Here is a 15,075-nt window from a genome sequence, read left to right on the forward strand (position 1 = left end):
AGCTGCCAGAGTTCAGGGAAGCCTGCCTCTCACGGACAGTGTTGAGGATGATGATGGTGCTTATGCACGAACTTCGTGGCACTGTTCGTCCGCGTAATCCGAGTAACGAGTAAGTATACTCTGTTTGTGATGTCAGTGATGCCACCACTATTTCATGGTCGTCTCCCACATATAAAATTACATTTACATATCATTGGAACGCATGTAAATTGGTTCCATATAGTGCATTTTCTAGATATAATTTTTTTCTAAGAAAAATGACATGTGTTACCTGAATCGACATTGATAAGAAAGTTTGGTCAGTTTAATACAGTTTGCATCTTTTTTTTTCACAGGTGGTACAGGCTGGTGGCCTATCGTTGCTTCACTTGGTGGCTTCACGGGAGGCTCGGACACCGCGTTCGGAGAGTAATACCTGCCTGTGCGGTACTTGCCATTAGACAACATTTCCCCAGTGACAGTGGACAATACCGCGGATTTTCCCTCGATGTGCTGCAACCTCAACTTTACAATGTGTAATGTTTATTATTTATGTTTAATTAAAATCTAAAATAAAGCCCAACATATATTTTAACAATGGTTGTTTTGATTTTTTAAATGAATCTAGTGTATATTCTCCTGGGAGGGTGAGGTATTTATAAACTCACCCCCCTGCCTTCCATGTAGTAGATCCTGCAGCCATCCTCTTACATTCAGTTAGATGGCCTCTCCTTGGTGAGGCCCTGCGGCAAACGGGTCTTGTCTGCACGACCACCGCCCCGATCCACCCCCCGCCTTATCAAAGGCAGTTCGCACCGGGGTACTTGAGCTGCTGGCAAGTGGAGCTGTCAGGGAGCGATAAAGGCCAAGAGGTGCCAAAGACCATGTACACTTCAAAGTGGTCTATAGAGCATGGGTTTGTTGTTCCCATGTCTACCTCCAGACCCCGTGTCTCCTGCCAAGCATCCCCCTCACGCTGGACGGCCCCCTGCAATCCACATAAGTGTGTCTCCATTCACGAGTCTTCCTGTGTCTTGTCTGCACGACCACCGCCCCGATCCACCCCCCGCCTTATCAAAGGCAGTTCGCACCGGGGTACTTGAGCTGCTGGCAAGTGGAGCTGTCAGGGAGCGATAAAGGCCAAGAGGTGCCAAAGACCATGTACACTTCAAAGTGGTCTATAGAGCATGGGTTTGTTGTTCCCATGTCTACCTCCAGACCCCGTGTCTCCTGCCAAGCATCCCCCTCACGCTGGACGGCCCCCTGCAATCCACATAATGCCACGACATATACACGTCATTCATTCACAAACACACCCCTGGTTCGAATTCTTTATAACCCACCTCATATTTCTAATGAGAACTTCTTTGCGCTTTGCTAGTCAACCCGTGAAGGTGCTGGTTATCTGCTCTTCGTCTCTGTGAACTTCCGTGACCACTTTGAGCAAACTCGTCAGTTTGCAACCTGTGAACTGCTCCCTGTTCTACGACAAGAAACTACTCTGATCCCTGCATCTAACTGTTTGTTCGTCAAGGTAAGTCCATGTACCATAATCATTTTGCGTCCAATTTTTTAATTTATATCTATTTGCTAGTAGTCATCAAATTGCATCCATGTTTTCTTTTCGTTCACGACAGTACATGCAAGGAACTAGTCACATGTTCTGAGTTTAGTCAAATTACTTTTTCTATTTTTTGAAAGTTATTGAAATACTTATCCGCATGTGAATAACGTGTATAGTTCCAAGAACCAAAACGGACCTTGCATTGAACCTTTTATGTGTCATTTACTGTTTTAACACATTGGTATTCATAGAGAATTGTTGATCTTTACTTTTCAGAACTTTCCATAATGCCTGCCTGTTCCATTGGCGGTTGCCCTTCGAAGACCCATAACAAATCTGAAGGTACTATAATGCATGTTTTCCCTAAGACAATAGATCAGATAAGAGAATGGGTCCGATATTGCGGATATCCAGCCTCTGAGCTAGAAAGTAGAGTCCTAGAAGTCTTTGCGGACAAGAGGGGTGATCGATACCGCATCTGCAGCAGGCACTTTAGCCCAGACATGTACTCCACATCATTGCTAATAAAGAAGAAAACACCGCGAGCGAGGCGAAAATTGCTCTCAACCGCTATTCCCACTCTATTCGTCCACATCCCTCCACTGGTGAGTCAAGTTTACGTATTTATCTCTCGGCCTTGCGGTAGTGTGTAGCATTAGCTAACAATAATTTCCCCATTTATGTATCCACTCAATATGAAGGCGGAATATTCTCCATCCGTGTCGTTATTGCAGTCATCAGCCACTTCAAGCGCCTATCGGGTAATCTTACTTAGCTATTCTGACACTGACTTGTTTTAGGCATGTAAATCAATAGTTTTAATTGATCGTGTAATTATTTTACCTAATGGTACACCCTTGTACTCGTCCTCTAGTCTTTGTTTTCAGTTATAATTATTGTTATCCAAAATAATGCAAGTACTGTCTTTCAGGGAGATGCTGAGGAGTCCAACGCATTGACGACAACCGTAGATGTCACTCAGATGCTCGAGGTACGTTTCCGGACAGTTCCATCGATGGAGATCATCAGATCTTGCATTCTTGTAGCGTGATTGTTACACACAATGTTTCTTTCGTTTTTAGCCATTGATATGTCCTTCTGTCGTCGCCCTCCTATTTGTCTTCTTTTTTCAATATTGTGTTCATTACTAATGAAAGTCCTATGTTTCAGGGAGTCGATGGAGCATTAGTCCAAGTAGAAGGGGGAGCATGCAGTTACGGGTCGGCGCAACAGCTTGCAGAAGTGTGCACCGCAGTTACATCGTCCCTTGATGTTCTTATGCATTTCGAGGTATGGATACTGACAGTTCGATCAAGCGAAATCATATGACGTGATTACATCCGCTATACTTCCTTCTTTATTAACGCAAGTACTATGTTTCAGGGAGATGACGGAGCTTCTTCTACAAGAACATCACCCCTAGTAGTTGATGCAGATCTCTGGGTGGTGACACTTCCAACGATCGAGCAAATCGAATCATATTTACATATCCATTATTTATTTTAGACAACTGATCATTTGTGCAGGTCTATTTAGATGAGCCGTTGACGCCTGCTCAAAGTTTATGTTCTTTTTAACAAAATAGAAAAGCATACTAATGCAATTACTGTGTTTCAGGGAGTTGCTGAAGCGTCATCTTCAATAATATCATCAATGGAAGTCTATGCGGAGCCCGAGGTATGGATCTTGACAGTTCAATCTAACTAGATCAACAATGCGTGAACTATTGTCGTTTGAATGTTCTACACAATGCGTTCATTCGTGTTTTGCTATTGAGATGTACGTATGGGTATTGGTCCCCAAGTACATTTTGTGTTTTCAATATTATTATACATACTAATGAAAGTTCTATGTTTCAGGGAGTCGATGGAGCCTCAGTGAGTGATGGATGTGCTTATCATGAAAATATAGTCGTTGCAGCGCGAGAGGAAGTGGAGACATGCACACACGAGTCGGAGCAACAGCGTCCAGATGTTGAAGTTCGAGGCAAGAAAGTTTCAAAGAAAAGAAAGCAAAAGAAGGTTAGTGTCCTGTTCACTATATTATGTTGTCTTTCACTGTCAATAGTTCAATACTGTAAGTTGTGTTTAAACTGAACATCCCTTTTCTAATCTGTCCTCTAGTTGCGAGTGGGTGTAAGAACTAAATCTACACAGACAGTGAAGCGAACGAGAGATGTTGCTTGTCAAACCTTTTGGCAGGGACTTGAGACTGGAGATGCATCGTGCCAATGGGAAGAATATGAAGTGATTGACAACGGAGCTATACCACCACCAGCCATTGATAGTGAATGTCCTCCTGGTAGTTTGGATGCAGTCGGAGATCAATTCACAGAATCCACACCCGCAAAAAATAAGAGCGCGCGAAAGTTGAAGACATTGTTTTTTTCTCCCATCTCCGGACAAGGAACAGATGTTGCAATGGAAGAGAATGACGTGGACGACAATGAAACACCATCAATATCACTCAGCATAGCGGAAGACGATATCAGAGATTGTACCTTTCATGCGAGTGACATGTCCTCAACGTTACAGGCCGAACCAGCTGGGATGCAGAGTGAAAGTATAAGGAAAGAGGCCAAATTCATTGTATTCGATAGCTGTTTGATGGATATTATTATGATGATGAAATGTGGGCATTCGGTTGGTGGGGAAGTATGTGGGGAGCCATTGATTAATGTGACTCGTGCAATTCGAGGCACTAACCTTAAAATACATGCCACCTGTACACAATATCATCCGTTCGCATGGTCTGCACAACCCATGCTGGGGCAACTGCCAGCAGGCAATCTACTTTGTGCAGCGGCCGCACTTTTTAGTGGTTCAAGTTTTAAAAAGTTACAGTATTTCTTTCAGTTTGTGGGAATCCATTTCATTGCGAAAAGTCAGTTCTACAAATACCAAACCGATTATCTATTTCCAGCCATCAGCGAAGCTTGGAGAATGGAAAAAATGTCAATGGAAAGTACATTCGCGGGCAAACGCTTCAGGCTAGCCGGTGATGGACAGTGCGACAGCCCAGGATTTTCAGCCAAGTACTGCACCTACCACTTTCAGGACATGGAAAGTAAGAAAATTGTGAGTTCGGTGGTCGTGCAGGTGTCACAAAGTACATCCTCAGTGGCCATGGAGAAAGTTGGCTTTGTAGCATCATTGCAAGAACTACAATCGCGGGGAATGGTGATCGACCTGATAGCCACGGACAGACACGTTTCAATTGCCAAGACAATGAGAGAACAGTACAAAAATATAAATCACCAATTTGACGTTTGGCATCTTGCAAAATCAATCAATAAAAAATTGTCTGCTGCAGGTAAAAAAAAAGAATTGCAAGGTATTTCACAGTGGTCCAAGTCAATCAGCAACCATCTTTGGTGGAGCTCAAAAACATGTGAAGGGTCGTTGGAAATTCTACTGGAAAAATGGCGGTCAGTAATGTTGCACTGTAGCAACGTACATCGATGGTCGACAAATGAGCATTTCCACAAATGTGAACATGGCCATTTGTCCACAGAGGAGGCACGGAAGAAGAAGTGGTTGATTCCTTCATCACCCACTCACAAAGCCATTGAAAAGATTGTATTTGATAAAACTATAACAAAAGCTTTGAGGGGACTCACGGAATTCTGCCACACAGGAGATTTGGAGGTGTTCCACAATATGTGCCTCAAGTACAGGCCCAAAAGATTGCATTTTGGCATGGAAGGCATGATAAATCGGACTCTTTTAGCGGTCTTGGCACATAACCATAATGTTGGCCGTCAACAAAGTAGGACGACCGGAACTTTAGGGACGCTTCGCTACAATAAGGCCTTCACTAAAAGAAGTAAACAATGGGTGATCAAACCAGTGTTTGAGGATATGCAATATGAGTTTATTGAGAGACTTATCGTAGATGTCCTCGATAGGCACATACATGGAGTGGTGAACGAACCTATGCAGGGGACAACTGCATTGCCACCCAACATTGCCTCTGTTCCATGTCCACCTAAAGCAGAGCTCATTGAGAAATACACATCACGGTTTAAATGATTGTAATTTGATTGTCTGTTCTCTCGAGTCTCCTCATGTTGCAGGCCCATTGCAATTAAACCAAACAGTAATATAAATCATTTTTACAAAAATTATAGAATGTTTCCGTATTGCAAAAACATGGCCGACCCATAGGGACAATAAAAAAAAAGGCACGCAGACAAGATGTCCCTAAAACTAACTGCAGCTAACTAGAAATGTGTGCTCGCTCAAAGTGAAGGTCAGCTGCTTTGATGTTTTGCTCGGGTGGCGGAACGGCCCACGACCCAATATAAGGTTCTATTGTGATTTGACCTTGACAGGCCGGGACCATCCTGAAAGACTAAGAAAAGATAATGAATAAAATTTCAGAAACGAAACGATGAGCCACGTTCATTAGAAGAAGTAACGTCGGCAAAGAAGGAGTGGTGTTTCGGGTCTGCCCTACACAGAGACACAATGGAAAATGCAAATATAATGTAAGTAACTTTTGATGAGTTTATACCGCAATTTCATTACTATACAGTGGCTTTAAAGACGGGTTCAGTTGTACTTGTTCGTTCTATGTGGCATATTGTTTTCTACCGCGCACTATCTTGAGGAGAAACATCTGCTTTTACTGAAGCACCTCAAAACCTTCCTCTTTGCTTCTGCTTTCTCTCTCCCTCTCCCCTGCTACAACTGGTCCACTGTCTGCGACCTCAGTCCTGGGCCCTTCCACTCTCCACCTGCACTCCCCCCCCCCTCCATGCCTCGCCACGCCTTTAAACACTTGTGTACACCCAGTAGCGCTGTCCTCGCTATGAAATGAATAATTTTAATAAGGATCTGATGGTGAGACTAATTTCATTTTTTATGTTTTTAGGTACATCATTCACTACTGTCTGTGTCACGAGTACCAGACACCGGCGGACGGCTTCTACAGCCGCCAGTTGCTTCTCCGCGTGAACAACGTTACCACCCTGACCATTTTATGGGACGATCGCCAAGTACAAGTATGCCCTTACGCGGTACTAACGGTTAGATGCAACATACCTACCATTGTGGTGGCCTAGTGCCTCGTTGTTGGAACAGCCATGCGATTATCAGTGCGACAGAAGAGCTTATTTTTATCGTAAACCAACACCCTGTGTACTGCACACGAACATCGCTTCCCTCAAGACGAACTAATTTGGATCGAGAGCAAAGAAAAATGCAAATCGCTGAATATTCTCTAAACATTTGATGTCCAATAAACGTACTTTGCCAAATGTACAATCTTGCCGTTTGCTTTTAAACCACGGTTTCACATTCCGAATTGTGGTGCTGTATTGTGAGATGCTCTAAGACCCTGTGTACAGCAAAGGACCATCGCGTTCCTCAATACGAACTTTTTGGAACATGAGCAAATAAAAATGCAAATCGCTGAATATTCTCTAAACATTTGATGTCAAATAAATGTACTTTACCACATTTACAATCTTGCGGTTTGATTTCAAAGTACAGTTTCATATTCCGAATTGTGGTGCGCTGTATTGTGAGCTGATCTGTGTTGATTTCCGGGGTCTGTGTGGAGTCGCGTAGAAGACGCCTGGGCGCGTTTGCCTACGCAGCACAGTCACGTCACGGATAGAGGCGGGGAATATGAATGTTTTGATAAAGTCTGTTTCAGGGGCGGGGGATTTGATTTAGTGCCGCAAAGGCAGGTGAGCCAGGTCGATGCGGCGGAATGATAGGATTATCACAAAATGGAGGCTGATTTCGAGTGCGATAAGGGGCGAAAAGTCGGGTAAGGTCCATAGGAAAGTTTCCTACGATCTACCGATTTATGCTTACAAACACATGGCCGACCCGTAGGGACAATAAAAAAAAAGTCCCGGAACTCTCCTTTAAGAATAGACTACATCAGTGACTCGCCCCCTGAAGTGTGCCTGAAATAAACCTTTAATGAGTCTAGCAATTATTGTATAGAATTCCAGAAAGCTAGTTTATTTGGTATGCCTATTCGTTCTTATTTAGGGTCACTGCTGAAAGTGTTAAACTTGTAGAAACCCTGTTCTTTGTTTGTCTTTTTTTGATGATAAGAGGCCTGAACAAGAAAGCCAGCCACTCCAGAAGCAAAGAGCCACACAGTGCTGGCCACAGCCCAGGAGCTTACATTTACATTTTGTTTTAAAAATACGTTTTTTCCCCTTTTTTTGTAGGGGTAGCAAGGGAGACCACAGGGGTAGCAGGGAAGACCCCAGGGGTGGCAGTTGTGACCCCTAAATTACGTCCCTGGATTCATGCCTTGGTTCTATTGGAGGAAGCCCTGGGGTCACTGGTGCAAAGGTCATTTCATAGGTTGAGTTATTCGGTCTGGCTAGTTCACAGTTTCGTACTCGAATGGACGGATTTTGGATTCTGGACAGCTGGACACTCCGGACACAACGACCTCAGGACCACCACTCCGAAAATTACCTCAGGATGCGATGCAGGTGCCGAACAACGATGCCCACTTGAAGAAAATGGTGGAAGGTGACCTTTGTGGCGAGAACAAAGAAACTGGTCGTCCTTCATAGTGGAGAGCTGCAACTTCAGTGAAATTCTCCTTGTTCCATTAGCTTCCATATGCGTAGTGCTGAGGCTCAACTCAGAACAGAAACCACTGCAGCAAAGTAGGCCAGGAGGATGTCTGGCTAGCCCACAAGATGGTTAGAGGGCTTTTCCAAGCACTTCCAGCAGCTGCATCTTCGAGCAGAGGTTGGGACTGCTTTTTCCTGCTGGTCATGGGGTCGAAGCAGAGAGGCAGCGTTTCACCTGGCAAGTAAAGAACGGGCTGCTGGCGATCTTCCAATGAAAAATTCTGGGTCTTCAACAGGCTGCTCTCCTTCATAGGTGCCTAGGGCTGGTCCCAATGATGATCTGAAGAACTGCTGCAGGAGTACTCCTTTTATTGAGTATCTGGCCTGGGATTGAACCCCCCCAGCCCACCAATGACACAGATCTGCATCATGCAAACTGGCAGGGGCTGTCCCATCCTGGACAGCCTCTTAACAATGCTTCTGCCCAGCAACAGACACACTTGGCATGGATGTGGACTCTCTCTCTCTCTGCGCCACTTTCTTTTCCCCAAAAGAGTTGGTACTTTCCACAGGAAAGGGTATATGTGTGTGTGTGTGTATATATATATATGTGTGTGTATATATATATATGTGTGTATATATATATATATATAACATCTTGCCGAGGCAGGAAGAAGACCAAAAAGATAAGATGATCAAAGGCCAGGCGAAAATCTTGTGGCACAACCATTTTAGAGTATATGGAACTCCAATTGGCATTAAACAATAAAATGTTAAAGTGCACATGACTATTAAAAAGAAAACACTATATAAGTATCCGCTGCCACCAGCCCATCCTGAACACATCATGCAAGTAACCACAAAGTTGCTAAAAGCAGAGTTATAGGGACACAGTGTCCCTACCACACTTCACAGAAGATGTGTGCAGGCAAAATAAACAAAGAATGTTATTATGGAGAACAGAGTTCTCCTGCACTGATAATCATACGGACGGATCTGTGCCCGTAATACAGATCTGCTTAGCAAGGGGCATGGAGCAAAAAAGCTTTAGGATAGGAGTCGGACAAAGGAGGTGACATTTCAACTCAGTTTTATTTAACAAAAGGGCAACAAGCCTAACTCTTCCTATCACTAGAGGGGTTTCCCTACCTAAATGAATATTAAATTGGGTGTTTTTTGTCAGGGTGGTTGTCCAAACTAAAAAGTCTGTCCTCTGTCCAACTCTGTCCTAGCCTGATCTTACCACTAATGAAAACATTTTAACAAACCGAAATAACGCAGAGAGAATTACTCCCTTTTTCGGTTCAAGAGGATCAGCCTCAGGACTGCTTTCTAACAGTTTTGTGCAAATGTTCTTGACAACAAAGGTGTGGCCAGGAGAATGAATCCCTTCTCCTGGTCAAACTGCCTTGGCTGTAGAGCTATTTTTCAGTCTCTGATAACAGCCTTTAAACGTCCTTTTGGTTCCTCCCAGGGACTTTCCTTGTTTTGACCAGTTGTCCAACAGTTCTACCTTTTCAAAACAATATGAACTCCCAGGCTTCCCTGGTCTTCTCCTTGAATAATGAAACAAGGGAGGTCACTCCTGAAGTGTCTTTGGTTTCTACCACCATTCTTAACAGCACTATTGATAGCGAGGACACTCTTATAACTTCCTTGATTCTGAGTGTCTCTCTTCTGATTATTGTGACAAGGGAGATTATTCCTCGGGCACTCTTCACTTTTGAGTTCTTTCTTTCGATTCTTCTGAGGAGCAAGATTACTCATGATTCATTCTTCGCTTGTGGTGTCTTTGACACTACCACTGTGACAAGGGAGTTTACTCCGGATGCACTCTTCCCTTGTGGGGTCTTTAACAATGGGACTTTGGTGAGGGAGATTACTCCTGCTGCTGTCTTCACCTCTTCCCAAGCCCCTACACAGTCTACTGTAGCTCCTGCTACCTTCTGTTTGCTGGGGCCACAATGCCGGGTCTTCCTGGAGTGTTAGGTTATCTTGCTGCCTTCTGCTGCTCATTGTAACCCTCTCTTCGCTCCCTGCTGTTTTGCTGCAACTCTGCAAGCTCTCCAGCCTCTTGGTGTGAGTGTCATAGAAGAACCACACGGCCAACCTCCCTGAAGTCATGCCACTGTCAGCCTTTCTATAACGTCTGCTCATGTCAGACCTCCCTCTGGCTTTGGGGAATTCCTCTGACCTTTCCATGGCGTCCTCTCGACCGAGGACTTGCTCCCTCTTCTTTGTTCCCAGGTTTTAACTTCCTGGGACTGGCAGGCTTGTCGTCCGCTTCCCCTGTCAAGGAGTCCTTCCTTGCTTTTATGTCCTGTAGCTAAGTCATCCCCAGTGGAGCATTACAGTCCTTCCTTTGTGTTTCTGAAGTACTCTAAATGCCTCCTCAGGGCCTCCTCTTCCCAGTACTGTCTGAAACTGTAAAAGGAGTAGTTTGAATAACTCCTTCAAGCTTCTTCCTCTCAGTACTTTCACGAGATGACTCAATATTGCTTTGTATGTTCCCTTCATTCTTCCTTGTCTTTGTGGAGTTACACCTTACATAAGGAAAGGAGGGAGTATTGCAATAACAGACAGTAGTCTTCTCAGGTTGGTTCTTGGAAGACCTCAAAGAGTTGCACACCTAAGGGGGGAAGAAGTTGCTCACAGAAAACCTAATGTAGGTTATGCCCGAGCTATATTTTTTAACACGAAAACATGGAAGACAAACCTAATGTTTGCATGGCTGTGACTTCCACAGCCTGCAATATTGATTGTAATCAATACAGATACAGGAAACTTGCTATATAATGTCAATAAGAGAAAGGCCCAGTATACAATTATTGATACACAGGCCAGTTTATTGTCATCATAGTTGCACAAGGAGATTCTGCAATTGTCCCAAATGGAGCACTTTATGTAGCAGAAGACAGAAAAATAGGGGACAGAGAAAGTTTTCTAACTTGCCCTACCTGCGTAAAGGCCTCGCCCACATATATGCTTGTGGGCCACTTGTATATCACTGGATAGGATACAGGAAACAAAGTGATGGTTTTTGTTATTCTAGACCTGCGACCTCTTCACTGCTGTCTATTCTTTCTCTTCTCTCACAGTATTTATTCCAATATAAATCGTGGGTCCATAGTCCTCACCCCTATTTGTATACTAATGGCAACACTTCAACTTTAATACCCAGTATCACTGTTTGTTTTGGGACCAGATTATGATAAAAGAAGATTAAAAAAAAGAACATAAATTCCTGCGTTAGAAGACCACACCAATCAGTTGCGTGGAGTGTTACTGTTACCCAGACACAACTGGTTGGTGTTCAGTGTATGGCAATTATTGGCGTGCCTCCACTCACTTTGTGTCTATCTGTTTCGGTGGTTGATTGCTTACTACCACCTTCCTCAGGATGGTCTTCAAAGAATTGTAATTAAAATCAATGGCTTTTTGTCAGTGTAGCCAACATTACAACCACTTAACTGTGCCAGGGCCAGTCGCCTACTGGCAGAGAAATTGGAATAATCTCACCGTAATCTTATATGTTGAGTTATGTTGCGTCATGGGGAACCAGTTTGTGCTCCTCATCATGGGTTGAACAGTGATAGGGGTGGTAGTGGCAGGTCATCCACTCGTTTTCCGCAGCAAGACCTGTGTTCCGGAGCGCCAGGCAGTTGCGGCTCAGATTTAGAATGGGAGCCGGAGAGTTTATTGGAAAAAATACTGCGAGGTGGAAGTGTAGGCCTGACGGACGGTGGGCCAGCATCTTGCGCACCTGTAGCACACAACACTGCGTCCTTTGCCTACACAGGCTTCGCGTTAGTGGATGTTGGTACCTGGTCTTTATTCGGTTGCTGGAAATTAGGGTATGTTGTGTCTGCAAAGCGGAAGTGTCGGCACAACGGACGGTCGGCCAGCGTCTTGCGCACCTGCGGCGCACAACATTGTGCCCTTTGTCTATGCATGCTATTACTATTATATAGTGCAGTCCTAGAATATCTGAGGAAACTGCTTCATTTTCTTGGCAGTGCACATTTGGGGAAATGTCCCCTGCATAACTCTTAATAAAGCATAAAATAATAACAATATGGACATGTGTTTCTTTGATTAACCTTTGCAGGGTGCCTGCCTCCCTCCAAAGTTTCTGTCACCATACCTGCGCCTTTCCATTCCCCATTCTCGAAATGCCAAAATACTTGATTTCCTCCTTATGTCCGCACTTTCACCTGTTCCCTCCACTGGACAGAATACCATGTAGTTTATTGACATTTTTCTTTCTCTTTTTCTAGTTGAGGAAACGGCACAAGAATGGAGAGCTGTCCAGAGCCTCAGTGGTGAGTATTAGAAGTTCAACAGGGCAGGTACACCAAATATCTTGAGTGTGTCTGCTGGGATTGAGTGTTTGGCACAGAATGCCCATTTATGGCTGGTGATCATGCACCAAGCGCATTGCCATGAGGCCCACTTAACGGTATACAAAGATGCCTGCATGTTTCTTGTCTATAAGTGATTGATGGGTAGTTCTGGGGACAGGTGTTCTGGTATTGAAAGAGAATCAACAGCTCATTTGGGGTGTCAGGCCAGTGTTCTCCCTTTGTGCAATGGTATGGTGGTGGCATTTGTGTTTTTGGTTTATTTAGGGTGCCTTTATTAGTGTGATTTTTGTCACCTGGCTGCTCTTAGTAAGATGCTGTATGCTGCTCCTTTGCAGGACAGTCCCGTTTGGTCTTCTGCATCAGAGAAATGGTGCAGTCCACTCTTCTACCCTGGGGTCTCCATGGCAGCAGATGGGATGGAGGAGGATGACCGGCAGCTCTTCGATCTGGATTGCTTTTTAGCGGATATCTCTGACACCCTCTTCACCACGACACAGAACCATGGAGCTCCGCACGCTGTGCAGGACTATGGTAGGTGTTTAGCCCTCTTTCTCTCCCTTTGGGACCACGCCATAGGCGTTGCTAGGTGAGGGCTGAGGGGGTTATAGCCCCGGGTCTTTTGGTTGTAGCCCTGGATAGAATCTCAGGGGCTACAACCAGAAGTCTAGCTAGAGTCCCGACAGTCCCAACATTAGCGTAGCCCTGGATCTTTTCCTGACCTAGCAACACCACTGGACCATGCTATTGACTGACTGTCCTGATCAGTGCCCATTTGATGACAGCACATGCCACATTCCCTCTCACTTCTCTTTCCACATCTTACAGTGCCCTGCACCACTGTGCCCTCCTGTATCCCACTGGTGTTTTGGGGTCACTCTTGGAAATGTGCCCAAATTGCCCAGTGGCCTTACTGGCTTTAGCATTGCTTATGCCCCTTGCCCCTGCTACATGTACAGTGCAGTGAACTCGTGTTCCTTTCCCCGGAACAGAGTGTATATTATCTTTGATGTGAGGCAAGTCAGTGCTTGAAAGTGCAAAGGCGTTTCTTAAAAGGATGGTGGCTGAACCCCAATGGGACACTATGATTGTATTTGCTCCATCGCACAGCACCCATATTTCTCCAACTAGTCCCTAACAGACTTGGTGTGCTTATTGTGTTTTTTAGCTTATGCAGGAAATGCAGACATGATACAGCCAGACCTGACTCCTCTACAGCCGAACCTGGATGAGTTCATGGAGATCTCAGGTAGACCTCAAAGCTCACAGATGCATTGTGTGCTTCCTTTCTGTGCTTTTCAGCAATAGTGTGTGGTTTGGGGGTGCACAAAGGACACCTTTGTATGCTGGTTTCCTAGATACAGATGACCATTCCCAGAAAAAACCTTGCTGCCACAATAAAGAATGGAGAGCACTCCAGGATCGGGCTCCGCTAGCGAGGGAAAAAAGTAATAGGCGCATAAAAAAAAAAAAACCTGGACCATGAATGGGATCCGGATTAAATTCCAGGGAAAAAAAGGATTGTAAACCAAGCAGAGAAGAATCTGGCAATGACAAAGGAAGTGGTCTGTGGGACATGAAATTCTAACTTCCTCTTTCAATCAGGTTGGCTCCAAGTGCCAATGGCTAGAGGGAAAGAAGAGATATATAGTGGGAAGCAGTCTGCTCTACGTTGTATACTGTACCCCAACACGCTCGCCTTGGAAGCAAGATAATGCAGAGCAACACAGGTTCGATCCCCGGGTCCGCGCTTAGGGTATTAAGCATGTTATAAATAACCAATTAAAATAACAATTTAGAAATGCCTCACATTATGGTTCTAATCACCAATCCACACAGGTGGCAGGACAAAGACCCTCAGAATTGTGATCACGACTGCCAAGTAAAGGATGTGCACCATGTTAAATTGCCTGAAGCAACTCTGGCTGCAAAGCTGAGCGCACCACACCACAGAATTACCTGACCTTCTCATGTGTAAAGCTGGCTGACTGGTCTGCCTTCTCTGGGATAGAGCTAGTCTGGCTAACTTTCTGCAATGATGTAATGAAGCACCATCGCAGAAAAGGACCGGCCTATTACGAGGTATATTTTAAAAGCACACCTGTGTCTTCATTGTTCTTAATGCTGCAGGCCATAGAAGGTAAGTATGTTAGGATAGCACCCAACACAAGTAGCTAGGGCCCATGCTAGTCTCTAATCAACTAACCCTCAACTACTAATACCACATTAACCCAGTATCCAGTCTCTTGTTTGCCACACAAATCTACTCGGGCCTGAGTTGGCCTTACTACCTTCTCTGGAATAGGCCTGGCTCCCTTCTCAGAGGATTGACCAAGCTTTGATACCTCCCTCCTCTGTGGATTGAGCTGGCCCTGCTGCCTTCTCTGGAGGATTAAGATGGCATTGCTCCCTTCTCTGGGGATTGAGCATACATTGCTGCCTTGTCTGGGGTTTGAGCGGACCTTGCTACCTTTTCTGGGGATGGATCTGGTCATTCTGCCTTCTCTGGATTGAGCTGGTGTGCTGTCTTCTCTGGGGACTGAGCTGGTGTGCCATCTTCTCTGGGGATTGAGCTGGTCTGCTGCCTTTTCTGGCGATCGAGCTGGCCTTCCTACCAT

The 15,075-nt window shown here is 44.9% G+C and overlaps 1 protein-coding gene across 1 annotated transcript in view; it reads left to right on the forward strand.

Annotated features, from left to right (window-relative positions):
* The window catches only part of MLXIPL (MLX interacting protein like), an 800,126-nt gene that overhangs the window by 336,042 nt on the left and 449,009 nt on the right, over positions 1–15,075 (forward strand). Inside the window, exons 5-7 of the mRNA XM_069614794.1 lie at positions 12,374–12,418; positions 12,796–12,991; positions 13,626–13,706. Coding sequence (XP_069470895.1) covers positions 12,374–12,418; positions 12,796–12,991; positions 13,626–13,706 — 322 coding nt within the window. The remainder of the gene's footprint in view (positions 1–12,373; positions 12,419–12,795; positions 12,992–13,625; positions 13,707–15,075) is intronic.

This window comes from Ambystoma mexicanum, chromosome 9 (assembly GCF_040938575.1).
Source record: "Ambystoma mexicanum isolate Mex_15411 chromosome 9, UKY_AmexF1_1, whole genome shotgun sequence".
Taxonomy (NCBI): Eukaryota; Metazoa; Chordata; class Amphibia; order Caudata; family Ambystomatidae; genus Ambystoma; species Ambystoma mexicanum.